This window comes from Sciurus vulgaris, assembly GCF_902686455.1.
Source record: "Sciurus vulgaris genome assembly, chromosome: 4".
In the NCBI taxonomy this organism is placed as follows: domain Eukaryota; kingdom Metazoa; phylum Chordata; class Mammalia; order Rodentia; family Sciuridae; genus Sciurus; species Sciurus vulgaris.
The window spans coordinates 99,962,106-99,982,757 of NC_136464.1; the positions used below are offsets into that span (position 1 = coordinate 99,962,106).

Below are 20,652 nucleotides of genomic sequence, written 5' to 3' on the forward strand. Positions count from 1 at the left end.
TTTCATGTTCCATGGTTTCAATCTCCCACAGTTTCAGTTACCAGCAGTCAATTTCAGTCTGAAAATATTATGTGGAAAATTGCAGAAAAAATAATTCATGAACTCTACATAACTTTTATTACATATTTTGTTATAACTGCTCTATTTTACTATTAGTTACTGTTATTCCTAGTTTGACTAATTTGTAAGTTAAACTTCATCTTAAGTCTGTGTACACAGTATAGGAAAAAACTTAGTATATATAATTTAATACTATCTGCAGTTATGCCTTGGAATATATCCCCCAAGAATAGTGAGGGCGGGGTGGGGGACTACTATACATAAATTTTACAAAACACACAAGGATATAAGCCACTAAGAATTTGCAGAACAGCAAATTAAGAAATCAGGACACTAAAACTCACAGATGTTGGAAATGTTAGAAACAATATGAAGTATGCTTTAAAAGACAAAAAATGTAAGAAGCAGACCTCATCAAAACTAAAAACTACTGTTTATCAAATGACACTACCAAAATAATTTTTAAAAATCCAAAGAATGAGAGAAAATGTTTATAAATCATATATCTGATAAAAGATTAATATCTGAAATCTATAAAGAACTACAATAACACTAAAAATCAAAAAACCTGATTAAAAGACAGGCAAAGGACTTGAATAAAGAAGATACACAAATAGTCAATAAATTCATCACTAATCATTAGGCAAATGCAAATAAGATACCAGTTCACATCTTTTGAGGATGGCCACTATTAAACAGAAAATATGACCATTACACATTATATACATAAACTGAATCATACACTTTATGGAAATATGTACAATTATTATGTGTTAATTTAAAAATTAAATTAGGTGTATATTTTTAAAAACATAAAATACGTTTTGGTAAGATCTGGAAAAACTGGAACCCTGTGTAATACTTATGGAAAGGTAAAATATTATAGCAGCCACTGTGGAAAACAGTTTGGCAGTTTCTCAAAAAATTCAAAATAAAATTACCATAATAACCCAGGAATTATATTTTGTGGCATATATTCAAAAAAACTAAAAGCAGAACCATCATAGGTTATACACAATGTTCACTGCAGCATTATTCATTATGGAAAGGTAGAAGCAAACCAAATATACCCACTGATAAATGAATGGACAAACAAAAAGTAGTATACAATTACAATGGAATATTATTCAGTCTTTAAAAAGAATGAAAAGTGTGACAGAAGCTACAACATGAACCTTGAAAACAGGCTACATTAGACAGACACTGAAGAACAAATACTGAATGACCCCATTTATGATAAAAATAATCACATTCATACAGAAAGTAAAATGGTATTTATCAGGGGATGGAAAAAAGGAGGAAATGAGAAGTTAGTGTTTAATGGCAATAAGTATTCCAAAATTGATGAGAAACACTAAAACTAATTTCAGAAAGACCAATGAGTTCCAAGCCAAATAAAGCCATATTACTGATATCACATTGAAAGTGAAGAATTCAACAAAGAGAAAACTCTTAGCAAAGAACTATATTAACTTCAAAGTAGTAAGACTGATTTCTTAAGGCAACAAGAAGTCTGAAAGAAAGAAAAGAATAACGTGCTCAGGGAACTAGGGAAAATAACTATTATCTTAGAAATGTGTACCTAGGGGCTGGAGATACAGCTCAATGGTAGAGAATCCATGTGCAAGACCGTGGGTTCAATCCCCAGTATGACTGAAAAAAAAAAAAAAAAAAAAAAAAAAAAAAAAGGAAGAAAGGTATATTCAGAGAAGCAATTTAAAAAAAAAAAATTTTAAGTTGCAGATGGGCATGATATCTTTACTTTGTTTATTTTTATGTGGTGCTGAGGATGGAACCCAGTGCCTCACACATGCTAGGCAAAGCACTCTACCACTGGGCTACAGATACAGCCCAGAGAAGCAATTTTCTCCCCCAAGGATTAGCATAGTAAAGGCATGATCATACCCAGGTACCCACCCCACCAAAAAAAAAGGCATGATCGTGCAAATAAATATCAGGTGAGTATACCACCCAAGCACTCTCCTTAAAGAAATTATAAAGTAAAGTTATCCCAGATACAAAGTCTTGAATGTAAAGGTCTGTGGAATAAAAAAATTGTTGCCAAGCGCAGTAGCACATGCCTGTAATCCAAGCAATTAGAAGGCTGAGGCAGGAAGATCACAAGTTTAAAGCCTGCCTTGACAACTTAGGGAGGCCCTAAGCAACTTAGTGAGACTGTCTCAAAATAAAAAATAAAAAGGGCCAGAGTTATAGCTCCATTGGTAGAGTGCTCGTCTCTCATGCACAAGGCCCTAGGTTCAATCCCCAGGACCACAAAAAAAAAAAAAAAAAAAACCCTCTTTGAGCTGGGATTGTGGCTCAGTGGTAGAGTGCCTGCCTCACAAGCATGAGGCACTAGGTTTGATTCTCAGCACTGCATAAATAAATAAATAAAATAAAGGTACACCAACAACTAAAAAAATTTGAAATTAAAAAAAGGGGGGGAGGGGGACTGTGGATGTAGCTCAGTGGTAAAGAGCACTGTGGTTCAATCCTCAGGACCAAAAAAGAAGAATAAATTGTTACCTATGCTGACTCAATCAAAATACTGATTGTATTTTTAAATTATTAATTTAAAAAAAGCAAAACTGTGGATGAAGGTGTTTTTAAGTTTAACCTTTCTGGCTGAGGAAAAAAATATACATATTAGGACTGGGGATATGGCTCAGGGGTATAGTAGTCACCTAGCATGTGCAAGGTCCTGAGTTCCATTCACATTCCTGCCTCCGAGGACTGGTGAGGGCCGACTATCGGGTCATCATGGGTGGTTTTTTCTCCGGTATTTTTCCCAGTTTCTTTGGAACCCAGGAAATGAGGATTTTAATTTTGGGATTAGATGGTGCAGGAAAAACCACAATTTTGTACAGATTACAGGTTGAAGAAGTTGTTACTACTATTCCTCCTACTGGCTTTAATGTAAAGACAGTGACATACAAAAACCTTAAATTCTAAGTTTGGGGTTTAGGAGGACAGACAAGTATCAGGCCATACTGGAGATGTTATTATTCAAACACAGATGCAGTCATTTATGTAGTAGACAGTTGTGACCGAGACTGAATTGGCATTTCTAAATCATAGTTAGTTTCCATGTTGGAGGAAGAAGAGCTGAGAAAAGTCATTTTAGTGGTGTTTGCAAATAAGCAAGACATGGAGCACATCATGACTCCCTCAGAGATGGCAAACTCACTTGGGTTACCTGCCTTGAAGGACCAAAAATGGCAGATATTCAAAACAGCAACCAAAGGCACTGGCCTTGATGAGGCAATGGAATGATTAGTTGAAACATTAAAAAGCAGACAGTAATTCAATCACTTCAGCTCCTCTGAAATGAAGGCTGCATCACATTTTCGTTTTGGAACCAGGCAGGTGTGCTTCACATCACTAAATGTTGAAACTTCACGATCATTGGCACATACAGAACTGACTGCAAAGTTCATAATAAATACAAAAAATAATTATTTGGTTGGAGGAGTAACTTGATTGAATCATCTGAATATTCTATGTAATATAAAAACATTCTTTCCTTGCTTTCTTGAAGGTATATATTCTATCTGCGTGGAATTCTTATTCAAATACAGTTCTATTAAAGAATACAATCTTCTTGGGGGAAAATCTGCCTATTTTTGAATTAGTGGTTGCATCATGTTTGTGTAAACACTAACATATATTAATCCAGATTTTTTCCTTTTTAAAATGAATTAAGTCCTTCCAAAGACTAGACTCCGGAGAGTAGGCGAGGAGCACAGTATGTATAATATAATCTTCATTCATTTAGCTGACCACTTTATATTAAACCGTTTCACTTAAAAGTTTTTGATTATAGGGGCTGGGGATATAGTTCAATTGGTAGAGTGCTTGCCTTGCAAGCACAAGGCCCTGGGTTCAATCCCCAGCACTGTTTAAAATTAAAAAAAAAAAAAAAAAGAAAGAAAGAAAGAAAAAAAAAGTTTTTGATTATAGGCATGAATATTTTGGTGACTGACTTCGCTGACTTATCTGTGATTGTCACTTTATAGGACTTTATAGTTGTTAAAAGAGCTTTATGTATACTGATGTAATCAATTTGTAAGGGAACCCTGTGACACAGGTGGGACAGATTGTAATGTCTTCACTTCAAGAATGTGGACCTACAGTGCTGATACATTGGCTTGCCCAAGGCCACGTACTAGTGAGGTGGGCTCAAAGAAAAACGTTTGGGTTAGAAGTCTATTTCATAAATTGTGCTAAATACTCCTAAAAATGTGAACATTGACAACACAGACAACCTCTTTAAAATTATGCTAATTAGCTGCAGAACATTTAAAATAATGTGATAAATTTGTCTATACTTGTAAAAGTGATCAGTGACAGTAGAAACAATCCTAAATGGGTATATTTGATGGGATTCACAGCACGATAAAGAAAAAAATTTACATTAAAAAAAAAGAAAAGCATACAAAATACAAGGGCATGGCAAGGCTGAAAATAAAAGGCTAAAAAAAGGTAAGCATTCTAAGCAAAAGTCAATTAAACCGACTTATCAGGAAAAAAAAAAAACAGAATGTAAGGCAAAATGTTACTGAAGTGAGTCAACTCATAATTATAAGTAAGTCAACTAAAATGGTATATAAATAATACATAGACTCAAATACATAAATTAAAAAATGGCAGAATCACTAATGAATCCACTAAGGTGGAAGATTAACATGCCCCTTGGTAGGTGCTAGCTTATGAAGGAAAAAAAAAAAAAAAGATTTAGGGCTGGGGATATAATTCAGTTGGTAGAGTACTTGCTTTGCATGCATAAGGTCCTGGGTTCAATTCCCAGCACCACAAAGAAAAAAAAAGATTTGCTCGATTTTATGGGATTAAACATACTGCACCCTTAACAGCATATCACACGCTCTTTTCAAACATACTAAACAAAACATTGACAATATACTAGGCCACAAGGCATATCCAAACAAATTTTTAAAAATTTTTCCAGTTGTAGATGGACATAATAACTTTACTGACTGACTGAATGATTTAAGGGTGATTTACCACTGAGCTACATCCCCAGTTCTTTTTTTTTTTTTTTTTTTTTTTTTACTTTTTAATTTTGAGACAGGGTCACACTAATTTGCAGGGACTGACTTTGAACTCGTGGTCCTCCTGCCTCAGCTGCCTGAGTCATGGGGCTTACAGTACACACATGCCAGAGGAGACCCTGTTTCAAAACATTAAAAAAAAAAAAAAAAAAAAAAGCTGAATGGTATATAGCTCAGTGGCAGAGTGCTTGCCTAGCACACGTGAATCACTAGGTTCAATCCTTAGCACCACATAAAAATTAAAAAATAAAATAAAGCATGCTGTCCATCTACAACTAAAAGAGCTGAAGATGCAACATAGTAGAAAAGTGCCCCTGGGTTTAATCCCCAGTACTGCAAAATAATAATAATAATAACAATAATAACAACAACAACAACAAAAAAAATATTTCACAAACCATAGTAAACAAAACAAAGATAATAACAAAGAAGTTATTCAGAAGTTATTTCTAATGCAAAACTGGGTTAACATTAGAAAATCAACTAATATCTTTCACATTAAATGTTAAAGTAGACATTATCAGAAAAGGAGAAACGCATTAAATAAACTATCTTTAACTAAATTTTTGGTAAAGTAGTAATTGATAGAAATTTCCTTGACCTCATAGAAAAGAATTTACCTATAGCAGGGGTTGCAGGTGTAGCTTGGTGGTAGAGAGGCTTTGGGTTCAATTCCCAGCACCAAACAAAACAAAATAAAAACCCTGGCAGGGTACAGTGGTGTGTACTTGTCCCAGCTACTTGGGTAAAGCAGGAGGATCACTTGAGCCCACAAATTCAGGGCCAGCCTGAGCAACATAGTGAGAACCAATCTCTTAAAAACAAAAAACAAAACTATAGCAAACATCATACTAATGTTGAGACAACAAAGGCATTCTTTTAATTGTCCATTTATCTTCCGGGCATACAACACTCAATTTTTAAAGAATTCTGGAGTTGCTAAGTTTTTGTTTTTATTAGTTCTATTTGAAATACTTGCTATTTCATTATTTTTAAATTTTCTTACAAATCCTCTAAAGAATACAGAAATTTTTCTAAAAATTGAATAAAACTCATTCGATCTTGAAATTACTTTGTAGGCCCAATGGAACCTTTTAAAAAATCTATATACACAACAGGATCCGCAGCGATCTCTCTTTTCCTACATGTTGAAACATTGTGCTATTTCATCATCTTAGGGATTGTTTCAACAGAACTCATCAATTATTCCCAATTATGCCAAGAAAAGACTAAAAATGGAAGGGTTAAATAACCTAGAAGGGGAAGCAATATATAAACTCTATTACATTACCCTTAAAATTTTTGCTATAATTGATAAAGCATAACATCTTTCAAGAAGGAATGAAATCTAGAGACACTATCTTTGTGGTCATTATTTAATTATTTCAATGGGGTGAGGTACCGAGGCACATGCCTCTAATCTCAGTGACTAAGGAGGTGAAGACAGGAGGATCACAAATTTGAGGGCTGCCTCAGCAACTTAGTGACCCTCAACAATTCAGCAAAACCCTGTCTCAAAATAAAAAAGGACGGGGTATGTGGCTCAGTGGTAAAGCATTCCTGGGTTCAATAAATAATAAATAAATAATAAAGTTTCAATGGAACAGTATTGAAAAACAGGAATTTTTCATTTTCCACCCATAATGACAAAGAAAGAAGACAGTGAAAGACATTTCACAATTATGAGGAAAATTGGAAGAAATCTGAATATAGAGTAACATCTAGCAGCACTCTCCATGCTTCCAATGTAGTAACCACTAATCACATGATACAATGTAAATTTAAGCCAAATAAAAATTTTAGTTCCATATATTATTAGCCACATTTCAAAGACCTAACAGCAGGCATGGCTAGTAACTATCACATTGGAACATTACTATCATTGTAAAAAGTTCTTACAGGCAGAGTTGTTTTATACTCTGTGAATGATGGTAAAATTGATCATATACGTGTAATCTCAGATGATGGTATATTACATCAGAGGTTCTTAATTAAGGCAGTTTTGCCCTCCAGGGACATCTGGCAGTATCTGGAAATATTTTTGTTTTCCACAACTGGAGAGCGTTACTGGCAACCAGTGGATTGAGGGAAGGGATGGTGCTAAACATCCTTCTCAGGCAACAAGAAATTAGCAAGACCAAAATGCCAATGGTGACAAAGTTGAGAACCCTGCCCTAAACTCAATTATAATGAATAAACACTACAAAAAGAACAAAAAGGAAATATGGTGTTCTTATCCAGTTAGTCATTAGGTAAAAATTACTTTGTAACACAATACTCTGCAACAAAAATTTGGACATGCCTGTTTTGATAAAAGGATACATCACAATATTCTTTCAACTTGTGTGCTATCCCTGTGGGGGGAAAAAAATTGAGACAGTTCACAAATGAAAAAAATGCTAAAGGCAGGTATGAATATAAAGGTGAAGAAAAAAATCATTTATCATTCTAATTAATTTTTATAAATCTAAAAATAAAAATTATAATTGTGAAGCAAAGAATATACTCATCCTCTGAGCATTGTATGCCATCAATGTTATCAAAAGTATTGTTCTGATGATGCTAGAACAAGAAACAGAATAAGAGGACAGAACCTTTTAAAGATGTGTTTAATGTCTAGAATTAGTACTGTATTTTGACAGTGGGAATACCAACAACCAGAAGAAATGATAAGCTAGAATATTTCAAATGTGAATCAGTATTTACAAATCAGAAGGTAAATGTCAAGAGTCATAAAGCCACACTATAGGCATGTGCTATCCAATATATAGCACATATTTATGGTTCCACTGCACTACATTTCAAGCATTCAGCAGCAACATGTGCCAAGTGGCTAGTGGCTACCATACTGGAGAAAGTAAACATAGACCCTTTTCTATCAGCACAGAAAATTCTGTCAGCACTGCTCCAGAAGAAATTTGATGAACAAATATTTACTGAATGTTACTATAAGTTCATCCTGATTTATGTGCTTTGATGCAAAGTCATTTGATACACTGAAATATAAAATAACAGCTAACATTTACATGGCACTTACTATGTGCCAGACACCAAACACTTTTTTTTTTTTTTTTTTTTTTTTTGCAATATTAGGGATTGAACTCAAAGGTGCTTAACCACTGAGTTACATACTCAGTCCTTTTTTTTAATTTGAGACAGGATCCCACTAAGTTGTTGAGGCTGGCCTCAAATCTTACAAATCTCCTGCCTCAGTCTCCTGAATCACTGGGGTTACTAACATGTGCCACCAGCAACGCTTTTCTTTCAATGTAAATTAAATCATTTAATCTTCACATTAACCCCTGAGATAGTTGTTATTATCATTACCCTATTTTAGAGATGAAGAAACAGAAAACAGAGAGGTTAATTTACTTGCCAAATGTCACATGGGTAGTCACTATTGGAACCAAAAGGAATCCAGACAGTTCAGTCCCTCTGTTATAATGCCTTTCAATTTCTATGGTCCCAATAATCTTTCTACATGAGTTTATTAACATAGCACCAGGATGATTTTTCTAAGAACTCATCTGATTAAGTCGCTATCTTACTACTGATTTGTTTTCTAATTAGTTCCCTAATCCCTACCTCTCACAAAGCCACAAAATAAAGATAGACCAGTCTTCTAAAATTAGTAGTCTTATTCAAAGACTAAGGGCAAATAACTTTATAATGAAACATAGATATATTATAGATTCAAATGAAATTTCCATTAATTTTAGCATAAAAGTTGAGAAAACAATTTTGAGCATGCTTTGGGTACAGAGCTCCCCCCAAATATATGTATTCACTTTCCTTCACCACTGAGAATTACTTTGGCATTAAAAAAAAAAATATATATATATATATATTTTTTTTCCCCTCACCCTAGTCTTATTCAGAAACTCATCATTCTTATTGACCAACTTCAACAGTCTCACATCTTTCTAGCTCATGTGTTGCCTCTCTCAAATCAGATATTTCCCACTGCTGACAGTGAAAACTTCAAAACTGCAAATCTCAGAAGCTGCACTAATGGGTGAACTCAAACTAATCTTTATAGCAAATAGGGCCTTAAGATAACCCAGCCCCTATTTTCTGAGGATCACTTCATACTACTCCCTTTCCTCATTTATTCTTTTTTTTTTTCATTCAAAAGTTATTACTCAGCAACTACTATGCATCAAACCCTGTATGAGATGCAAAATACATACCACCAAGGAAAACAAACAAGATCCCTAAACTAATATAAATTAAAGTCTATCAAAGGAGACCAACATCCATCAACTATATAAATCAATATATAATTCTAAAAGTGATAGATGATATAAAAGAAATACACAGTTATCCAAGTATAAGACAAATGAATTTCACCTTCCAGGTAGGTTAAGGAACGCTTCCTTGAAAAGTGAGAAAGACATTCTCCCAGAAGGAATAGTATATGAGGGGCCAGGGATGTACCTCAGAGGTAGAATGCTTACCTAGCATGCACAAGGCCATGGGCTTGATCCCCAGCGTTACCAAAAAAAAAAAAAAAAAAAAAAAAAAAGAGTTGTGAAGAAAAGAATCGTACATAATAGTACATGAAAGGCCCTGTGGCAGAATAGAGGACAAGAGTGGAAAGGACTGAAAGAAAGCTGGAGTGGCTGATTCAGAGACAGAGCAATGGCAGAAGAGTTCCAAGAAACGAGAAAGGTAATAACTTATATAAAACCTCCAAAGAACAAGCAGTAAGTAGTAAAATCTCAGTTCAAACCTGGGTAATCTACCTATGGACCCACCACTATACTTTATGCCTTCCCCCACAGAAACTTATGTATTTCAGCCCACAAATTATTATCGAATGCCCATGATGTTCCAGAAATGTGCTAGATGCTGTGCAACAACAAAGAATCAACAATACGTAAAAACAGAATGTCCATATTAAAGGAACTTAATTTATTGGAAACTTGATTTATTGGAAAAGTCAGTCATATAGTCACATAGTGTAAAACTGCAGGTATAATAAATGTTACCAAAGCAAATGGTGTTACCAAACAATCTAGACCAAACAGTTCCATTGAGATCCAAGGCATTAAAGGCAGAAGGGCATTTTAAGCCAATGGAATACATAAATGTAAGGTTCTGAAAGAATAAAAAACAATGTTGATACAAGGAAGCCCCGTATGCTAGAGCCCAAGGTCAGCTTCACGGATCTCTGACCTGTGCAGTCGAACAAGGTCTCACTCTTAAAAGAACTATGTGCTTAATTTGATGTGCTATGGTCATCAGCTTGAAATTATTAATAATTATCTTCAAATCTGTTTTGTAAGTAAAAACCAATGGAACCATGGGACAAATGTTTCATTAGTAAAGATAGGGGGCAATCTGGAGCACCACAGGTTTCCCCTGCCCCAGGAGTCTGGGATGAGACCTAGACAGACTGGCAACAGTAGTGGGGGACAGGTACAGAACTCATAGTTGGGAGGCCAGCCTACTGGTCCATTCCCAGAACCTGTCCCCAAGGCAGTTGCACAAATATAACTCTGCAACCTGAGCACCAACAGGAACTGCTGTACTCAGGCAGTCAACTTGGTCAGTAAATTTCAGTATACAAGGGCTAGGAGTATAGCTCAGTGGTAGACTGCTTGCCTAGTACCTGGAAGGTCCTGGGTTCCTTCCCCAGCACTGCAAAAACAAAACAACAGAACAAGAGTGGGCACATGGACACTGCAATAAAGCAATTCCTGAAGTTATTAAAATCTGTCAGAGTTTAGAATCTCTGGCTTTTAAATCTGCTAGTACAAAGCAAATATCTATAGTCTTAGAAATAGAAATTAGGTTTAAAGACACACAATAGAAAGAATGCTATTTTAATATAATGCTTTGAGTGAACCCACTTACTAATGAGGAATACAACTTTAAAATCATTTTTTGTATCATTGAAAATATAGCAACAAGCTGAGAGTGGTGGCACATGCCTGTGATCCCAGTGACTTAGGAGGCTGAGGCAGGAGGATTACAAGTTCAAAGTCAGCCTCAGCAACTGACTGAAGTCCTGAGCAACTTAGTGAGACCCTGTCTCAAAATAAAAAATAAAAAGGGTAGGGGATGTGGCTCAGTAGTTAAGCTCCCCTGGGTTCAATCCCTGGTACAAAAAACAAAAAGAAATCTTGTTCTCATATAATTATTCTTCCAGATATATTTTCTAATTAGTCAAGTTTTTCTCTGCCAACTCAAAGAAAGGTAAGAAGGGAAGAAAGACTGTAACTGACAAAAAGAATTGCTAGTATTCGTTTTCTAATATGCAGTGCCACATCATGGAGTGAAATAAATAAAAATGGTTACTCAGTATAATGCATTTTTTCATAAAAGTAAAATATTAATCAAAATGTTCAATATTGCCAGGCATTGTGGTGCAAACCTGTAATCCCAGTGACTCAAGAGGACAAGGCAGGAAGATCTCAAGTTTTGAGGCCAGCCTCGGCAACTTAATAAGAACCTAACCTCAAAATAAAAAACAAAAAAAGGATGTATCTCAGTGGTTGAGCAACCCTGGGTTCAAACCTAGTACCACCACTACACACACAAACAAAAAAAGTTAAAACAAAAAAAGTTTAACATTATGAAGTATGAATTAATGATTACAAAAAAATTGAAGCAGTATACCTTATACATAAGGGCTCAGGAAATATCTATTAAATGAATGCTCAAATATCTCCCAAACAAGTTATACTCTCTTAGACATTAATAATACATATTCCTCCAACCTGGTACATCCTATATCCAACTAAAAAACTACAATTTGTCCTCAAGACTCAGGTTAAGAATCACCTGTTCCAAGAAGCCCTTTCTAGATCACCACCTCCACCTGAGATAGATGTTTATCATCCCTACTCTCACAGAACACTAGTACATAGTACTCCTAATATTGCCACCCAACAACTCCTAATATTTTTGCCTTTCTCCTCCAATTAGCACTACTTTTGCACTATATGAAAAGATGGTCTTTCTCCCATCTGTCAGCATACACAGTACATACAATGCCTAAGAGACATATACTTTAAAAAAAAAAAAAAAAAAAAAAAGGAGATAGAATGAATGAATGTCAGAGATTGAAGTCCAGATCCAAACTGGCTTTTAGTTCACAGGCAAATTACTATCTCTGAATCTCAGATTTTCTTAAGATTATCTCGTCATTCTATTTACTTCACAGAATTTATATGAGAATCAATAAGATTTGGAGGGCTGGGGTTGTGGCTCAGTGGTAGAGCACTTGTGTAGCATGTGTGAGGCACTGGGTTCAATCTTCAGAACCACTTTAAAAAAATAAATTAATGTCTGAAGAGAACAGCAAGGAGGACTGTGTGGTTTGCCAGAACAGAAGTGTGAACTGGGTGCTCTTGCCATGCAGGCACACGAGCCTGTGCAACGGCTATGTCAAGTATTTTCAGCAGTGCCCAATGTGCAGGCAGTTTGTGTAGGAATCTTTTGCACTTTGCAGTCTGAAAGAGCAAGATAAAGACAAACTGAAAATTCTTTGAAGATGTTGTTACAACTACTAAAGTACAATTTCTAACTAAGATGCAGAAATTTGTGTTCTTAGAATTCATCATAACGTGGAATCTACAGTATTGACCATCAAAGAAAATTATATTTTAACTTCTTATTTGTATAGTACATGGATGATGAAAATTAATTATTCCTTCCTGCTTGGTATGGTGAACATTGGAATATGATCTATGTTAATACATAAAAATTCATTTAATTCTTGAGAAGAATGTAAACATTTGGCCTTTTATCTACTAGAAGATTTCATATAATGTTGATTAGAAAAACCATTCTGAAAAGCAACCTATCCAAAATTTGAGGTGGTAAGTCTCAGGATTGCTGTTTTCTCTTTGATGTAATCTGGAGTGAAATTAGGAAAAATTAGGAGTTAGAAAGGGCTTCGCACTTTAAATCCTTCCTTGAAATATGCTTTTATAAATGCCATCTATTTGGTTTCTAATTTCTCTTATTATCATAGTTACCAAACAGTCTTTTTAATACAGGATTCTTAAACCATAAATGCAAAATATAGTTATTGAGTGTTCTCAGTGTATCACAGATTAAAATGATACTCATCTAAAGGAGGAAGATATATAAAACCTGGGTAATAAGAGTTTCTGAGATAATTAAATTTATTAGCTTATTTGTCAAATGTGATTAGACTAGTAGACTATGCTCTACCAGGGAAGCTTTGTCAGACTCTCAATGCCTTAACTTAGATTTCCTCCTGCATGGCAAATCTATCCAAAACTGGAGGAATTTTGGAGCTAGAAAAATCAGTAAAAGAACAAATAACTGGTTTTTTTCTAGTGTATTTTTATTCCAAATAAACCTAGTATCCCTCTGAATAATAAATTATTTTGTTTATCCCTTGTTTTATCCTTAAGCGAGTCAAGGCCATAAAGCCCCATCCCCAGTTCTCTTCAAGATGGCTAAGAATAACAAGGGAAATCAGAGATTCCTAAGACCTCAGTGAAAATTACCTTCAACTCACCAAGGTGGTAGACCATGCAAGTGAACTATGACATTCAGGGAGATTTTCAAGCCTTTTTTGACCAATTTGTATTAAAAAATAATGCCTTACCTTTTAAAAAAATAATTAATTAAAGGTATTTTAAAAAAGGAATTTGAATATATCCCTACATATGTGCAGACACTTTCAAAGATATTAAACAAATTTCAGTATAATAAAAACTAGGAATGGCTGGGATATATAGCTCATGAGGCCATGGGTTTGATTCTCAGCACCACAAAGGGGAAAAAAGTAGAAAGATCAGACATGAATCCCTCTCATCCAGACTTACTAAATTCATTTAAAATAAATAAATAAAATTATAAAATATATCAATTAACATGTATGTCTAAACTATCTCATATTATCACTTATCACACTACAAAACCACTAAGGACAACTATAAACAACCCAAGGGAGATGGGAACAAAACCAAGGAAAATCAAGGAAAAAAAGGGAATAAAGCACTCTTTAGATGCATGGTTCAAATGAATGTGATATTAATATCATAAGAACACTAAACTTTTGTGGTTTTCCCTGAAATCAAAATGCATCCTATAGTTTATACCTACTCACAAAACAAGAAAATGGAAATAAATTTATGGATTATAGAATCTCATTTTCATAAAAATACATTTTTAAGATTTATCTATGTATGCTTTTATACAATTAAGAGATTTCCTATATAGACACCAAGAAAATCATCCCTGGAAAGTGGGAATGAGAACTTGGGGAACTTTTACTTCTCCCCATGTACCCTTCTGCATAGTTTGAATTTTGTACTGTTCAAAAAAGTATCTCAGATTTTTTTTTAAATCAGGAAAGATGTTTATAATGTATTTTGCTTAAATGTTAAAAAGAAGAAAAACTACATAATACAGATTATGAAAGCACAGGAGAAAAGGTCAAAGTATATTCAAACTGTTAGTAGGAAGGGACACTCATGAAATAAAGAGGGAGACTTTATTCCATGTATCTGTGAATTGTTAATATCTTTAAAATAATGAATTTGAGCATTATTGCTATAACTTGTAAATACAGAATATGCAGTTATATCACCAAATTTTCAGGTTTACATTTTAGGTAGCCTGCTAAATTCATAGAGTCAGGAAGACTCTCAGCACGTAGAGTACAGGAAGTGTGGTCAGGTTTACTTACTCTAATAATTACCTAATATAATCTAAAAAGTGTAGGATTAGGTTTATTAAGCAAGGCCAACCAACAATTTTTTTTGGAAAAGACCCTATTTAAACAATGTTTCTTGTGCACAATGTTTTCAAAAGAATTTCACTTACATACTATGACTAATTTACAACAGTCCTTCCTCATTCTAGTTTGTTCACCTTTAAATTTATTTCCCAGCAAGCAATCTCACTGTCTTGAATCCAAAGATGAAGCAGTATTTACAAGTACCTACAAAAAAATATTCCCTGTTACTACCTTTGGGGAGAAAAATCCTGATTTATGCTGAGACCTATAAAAATTATCTTTTTTACCTGATAGGTCCAACATATTTGGCACTTTATCCAATAACCTAAGTAGAACTGAATATAAATGTATTACATTTAGAAATCTCTCATCAAGCAATAAAATGTAATATTCATGTTATCATAATATGTTGGCTTTGAGAAAATTAGAGGATTAAAAAAAAGAATCCTTACAAATAGTAATAAATGCTGATGAGGATGTGGGGGAAAAAGTGTACTCTTACATTGTTGGTGGGACTGAAAATTAGTGCAATCACTCTGGAAAGCAGTGTGATGATTCCTCAAAAAAACAGGAATTGGGCTGGGTATAGCTCAGTTGGTAGAGTGCTTGCCCCACATACACAAGACCCTGGGTTCAATCCCCAGCACCTCAAAAAAAAAAAAAAAAAACAGGAATGGAACCACCATGCAACCCAGCTATCCTGCTCCTCAGTATTTATCCAAAAGATCTAAATTCAGCATACCACGGCGATACAGCCACTTCAATGTTCAATCACAGCACAATTCACAACAGCCAAATTATGGAATCAACCCAGACGCCCATCAACAGACGAATGGATTAAGAAAATGTGATCTCTCTCTCTCTCTCTCTCTCTCTCTCTCTCACACACACACACACACACACACACACACAATGAAGTTTTACTCAGCCATAAAGAAGAATGAAATAATGGCACACCAGCAAATGGATGGAAATGGAGAAAATCATGCTAAGAGAAATAAGCCAGACTTGGAAATCAAGGGTCTAAGGTTTTCTCTCATATACAGAAGCTAGAGCAAAATAAGGGAAAGAAGGCGGTTGGGGATTGAATATCACAGAGACACAGGGAAGATCAGGAGAGCAGGACAATGAGAGTGAGGGAGGAAGAAAGGGAAAAGGGAAAAAAAATGGGACAAATTTAACAAAGTCATGTTATATTAATATATAAAGGTACCAAAGGGATTTCACCTTTATGTATATGTAGAACAAAGAAAGTTTAGAGGAATAGAGAAGGGGAAAAAAGGTGGGGGAGGGATGGAGACTAAAATCAAATTCCTCCCATGTGTTATTTTGTCAAAACGAACCCAAATACTATGTATAATTATAATGCTCTAATAAAAAAATTAATTTATTAAAAAAAAAAAAAGAGTTCTGGGGCCAGGGATATAATTCAGTCAGTACAACATTTGCCTAGCATGTGCAAGGCCTAGGGTTTGATCCCTGGCACTGGAGTGGGGGGTAAGGGAGGGGGGGTTCTGAAATGGGAGTCTAGTGATAAGGACTCTAACTCAGTCTATCATTAATTTGCTCTGTGACCTACCATGGACAAATCACTTCCACCTCTTTGAACCTTAGTTTCTCCCATCTGTAGAATGGAAGGGAGAAGGCTTAGAGATCCTTATTTTCCAGAATCCCTAGTACCTGAGAGAAGTTGATAAATCTTCAGTCCCAAATACTAAAAGTGTTTGCACCAATAATTTGCTTACAATTTCCTTTTGATATCCATCTTGGATTCTCAAAGATTTCTGCAGTAAAAGTTCTCTTAAGATTGTTCTATGCACTATAATTCTACTAAATTCATAAAAGAACTATATAGATAACCTAATGAAAGAAGTATGCAAATATAATTACAAAATACATTACTAGGGCTGGGGATGTAGCTCAGCTGGTAGAGTGCTTGCCTCACAAGCACAAGGCCCTAGGTTCAATTCCCAGCACCATCCAAAAAAAAAAAATAATAATAATATATATATATATACACACACACATATATATATGTACATGTGTGTTACTAATTACCTTAAATCTGTAAGCTTCTTAATGGCTAAAGTATAGCAATTGTCTATATAAAAAAGTCAACTCAGACCCACAGATGGCTAGACACTAAAATCACCTTTCTTAGTTATATATTTTAATGCTTAATAATTGAAGGGTCACTAATAATTTTAATTATCCCTACATGAATTAATTTATTTCCTTTCTGGTTCCACTGTACCACAGGCTGATACCAGACAAACCTGAGTTTAAATCCTCAATCCTCCATTTTCCATGTAAATTTGGGGAAATTACTTAGTGCCTACATGTTTTGAGTTTCTTAGTCTACAAAATGAAAATAATACTTATATCTCAGAGCTACTGAGACTTGAATAAGTTAATATATGTAAAGGGCCTGGCACATACAATAAATGATTGCTATTAAAAATAGTAAATTTGAACTTAACCTTTACATTCAGGAAGTAATGAGATAACTGCTATTCTTTCCAGTAATTTGTAGAAATTTCCAAAAAGTAATTTCCTATTTTTAATAACATTTTTTTCAATACTCTTCTCTGTAATTATAAAAAGCATGTTAACAGGTATCTATACAACATATATGAGAAGTAGTGGAGTAGAGTGGAAGGAGACTAGATCAGACAGATCTGAGTTCAAGACCTAATTCAGGCACTTAGCAATCATGTAACCTTGATCTCTTAAACTCTCAACATTGTAAAGCTGTGAAGGATTCATCAAATAGGTGAAGTATTTGTGTAAAGCATCAAGTTCAATATCTAGCATTCATTAAACAGTACCATTTTCTTACATACACTTTGTAGCTGATAAAAAGCCAGCCTTAAGGTACTGGGAAGTACAAACAGATTATAAAAGGTCAATGATGGGGCCGGGTACAGTGGTGCATGCCTGTAATCCCACAGCGGGTGGGGAGGTTGAAATAGGAGGAGTTCAAAGCTAGTCTCAGCCTCAGCAATGGCGAGGTGCTAAACAACTCAGTGAGACCCTGTCTCTAAATAAAATATAAAATAGGGTTTAGGATGTGGCTCAGTGATGGAGTGCCCCTGAGTTCAACACCCGGTATCCCCCCGCCCCCCCAAAAAGGACCAATGAAGAACACTAATTTTATCAATTTAAGTAGTAAAGCACTGTTGTTTCTCTGGGTCATATATACTCCTTCCAGACTCTAATGAAAATAGGGTCACTAACTCATAGGAAAATTTCAATAAGACCTGTATGTCAGGGACTTTAGGAACTTTGTATTACGGGGGATACTAGCTAGTTTTCTGGACTTACCTTATCAAGAATTTGGGAAATGTTATCTAGCCAGCAAAACGATATATTATCTTGACTCATAAGGAAGCAAGTAAATTCTGCTTTTATTAGGCTTGTCAATTTCTAAACAAGCTAAAATATCTGGTGATGTGTATGAAAACAAAACTTGATAAATGAAACTACAAACTATGCTAGAATTAGTTCCAATATTCTGAAGTATGATGTTAGATCACATAACCTTATCATCGAACCAAAAGAAAAAGGAAAAAAGACAAATCTGGCTGCATTCAATTATTTGAAGGTTTGAACCAATTTAAGTAATCAAATGAGCATCTACCTTTCAAAAAACTACAAACACGTATGTCTTAATTTACGAAAACAAAGCTGAACCAGCAAATATAAAGTTTACTGAATAACTGAATGTAGTTTATCTTCTACTCCCTGAAAGGAATACTTTTATTTAATACTTTGAATTGGCCTTCTCAAACTCCCTGAGTAAATAACCCCATCAAACTATTGTGGCATAAGAATGAAGTTAAAGAGCACCAAAGACTTAATTCTCCGAATGAGCAACCCAGAAAGAGCGCGGTACTGGATCAAGTTTTGCCCCAATGACCTTGGTCCCAAAGCTTTCTGTCCCTCCCTCCTGCCGGTCTTTCCACGTGCTGCCGGGCGCGGCTACCCGAGAGGTGGCTGCATGTCAGGGAAAGCGCTAGAAGACCCGAATGCACGAAGCGAACAAGAGTTGCTCACAGCATCTGGACTGTGCCATCCCTTCCCTCCGGGCACCGACTCCTCCCGCGGCGCGCACACCGCCCCACAAATTTCTCCGACCTCCCTCCCGGCGCCTTGCTCTAAGATCCAGTCTGCCCCGCACCGTGTAAAGTAAAGCCTGTGGCACAGGAAGCCCTCTATTCTACACCACTATTCCACTATTCCAACACCCTGCTAGGGAGCAGGACAGCCAGGAAATGGAGACAGCCCCTGAACACCGGGACCAAGGCAGGAGGAAAGTAGGATGGAGACTCCTGCGCCACGCCACCGCCACCTCCTCCTCCACTTCCAGAGCTCCCTGGAGGCCCTTCCCGGTCGCCAGCCCAGCGGGCCGCAAGGCCTGACGTTGCAGAGCCGTCCGGCGGCCCGCAGATCCCGGGGTCCCGGGGGGGCAGTGTCCTCACCATCAGAACTTTGGCCGCGTTCTCCAGCTGAGCGATCACTTCTGGGGGCCCCAGCGCCGCCGCCATCATGGTCTCTCTTCAATGACGCGCCATGCGCTGCATTATGGGAGCGGGCGCCACGACCGGCCAATCGCCGCCACGACCCCGGAGCCTCACGCGCTCCCGAGGCCGTCGCAGCCGCGGTCGACGCCGGCGTCACGGCCTCGGCGGGGCTGGCTGTGCCGCCGGGTCCTGGGCGGCAGAGAGGGGACGAGTGAGCCAGGCCGCCTCGGCAGGGTGAAGGCGGCTGCAGCCAGCGCCGGGCGAGTCCGGGCTATGGTCCCAGACCGCTATGGCAGCACGTCCCACTCCGCTCTGAGCTCCGCGCATGCGTGCTTTCCTGCGCGCGAGTCTCGTGGGCTCCAGCTCGCGCGGTGGGCTCCAGTACCCCACCGCGCGCGGATACAAATCCCCTCCCTCAGCCCGCTGCCCTTAACATCGCGCGCTCCTGCCTCTTCTTCTTGCCAGACTTTAGCGCTATGTGAGATCTTTTAGCCTTAAAATTGCTGTGCCCTCTTCTTGATTCTGAGAGCGCACCTCCTCAGAATATTATGTTTCCTTGCCTCCTGCTTCTCTGTTCTTTCTTGCAGAGTAGGAAGCATTCCAGGATAGAACTCTGCGTTTTCTTAATGGAGCTCCTTCGTCTGGAGAGTTATCTAAACTTACCTGGACCGCGAGTCTCAGCGAGACCCTAGCAGGAAAGCCCCTTTAGTACTTAACATTTTCACTTTCCAAGGACTGTCTCCTATAGAAGGAAAAAGCAGGAACGGGAAACTCCGACCTTGACCACTTGGCTCCTTGAATTCAGTAAGATCTCAACTACCAGTTTTGTCGTGTTTAAGGAATTTATAATCGTAGTACCTGTGATGAAAGGTGCATTAGAGTCTTTTTTTACAACATTCCAGGCAAGTGGTCCTGACATCAGCTATTTCAGTGTTCAAACTACCTTTAACCTTATGGTGGTTTAAGTTGACATATCCTCTATTGTAACTTCTACCTTTTGGTGTCTGTTCTGCCTTCTGGAACTGCAACAGAATTGCATTATTAACCCCATTGTTTCTTGTATTTGACATCTTTACAACTTGAAATTGAGAAATTAGATTTCTATTGCTTGAGGGAGGAAATGTCTTTTATTTCATTACCAAAGAGTAAAGTGATCCAAAATACAGTTAATAATCCTTTTTTCTTTAAGAAGTGTATGAATCTAAGTGGTTATCATAGTGCCTGACAAATAGTAGACACTCAGCAAATATTCTACCAAGTTAAGAAATCTTCA

At 36.5% G+C, this 20,652-nt stretch overlaps 1 protein-coding gene and 1 pseudogene across 2 annotated transcripts in view; one reads left to right on the forward strand and one right to left on the reverse strand.

Moving 5' to 3' along the window:
• XPO4 (exportin 4) overlaps window positions 1–19,487 on the reverse strand; it is a 110,661-nt gene extending 91,174 nt beyond the window's left edge. The window contains 1 exon segment of the mRNA XM_079138832.1: window positions 19,338–19,487. Within this exon segment, the coding sequence (XP_078994958.1) occupies window positions 19,338–19,406 (69 nt within the window). The 5' untranslated portion in view covers window positions 19,407–19,487.
• On the forward strand, window positions 1,919–5,066 carry LOC306660543 (ADP-ribosylation factor-like protein 1; annotated as a pseudogene). The gene has a single exon. The product of its transcript is annotated as an ADP-ribosylation factor-like protein 1 (transcript).
• Window positions 19,488–20,652: the final 1,165 nt, after the last annotated feature.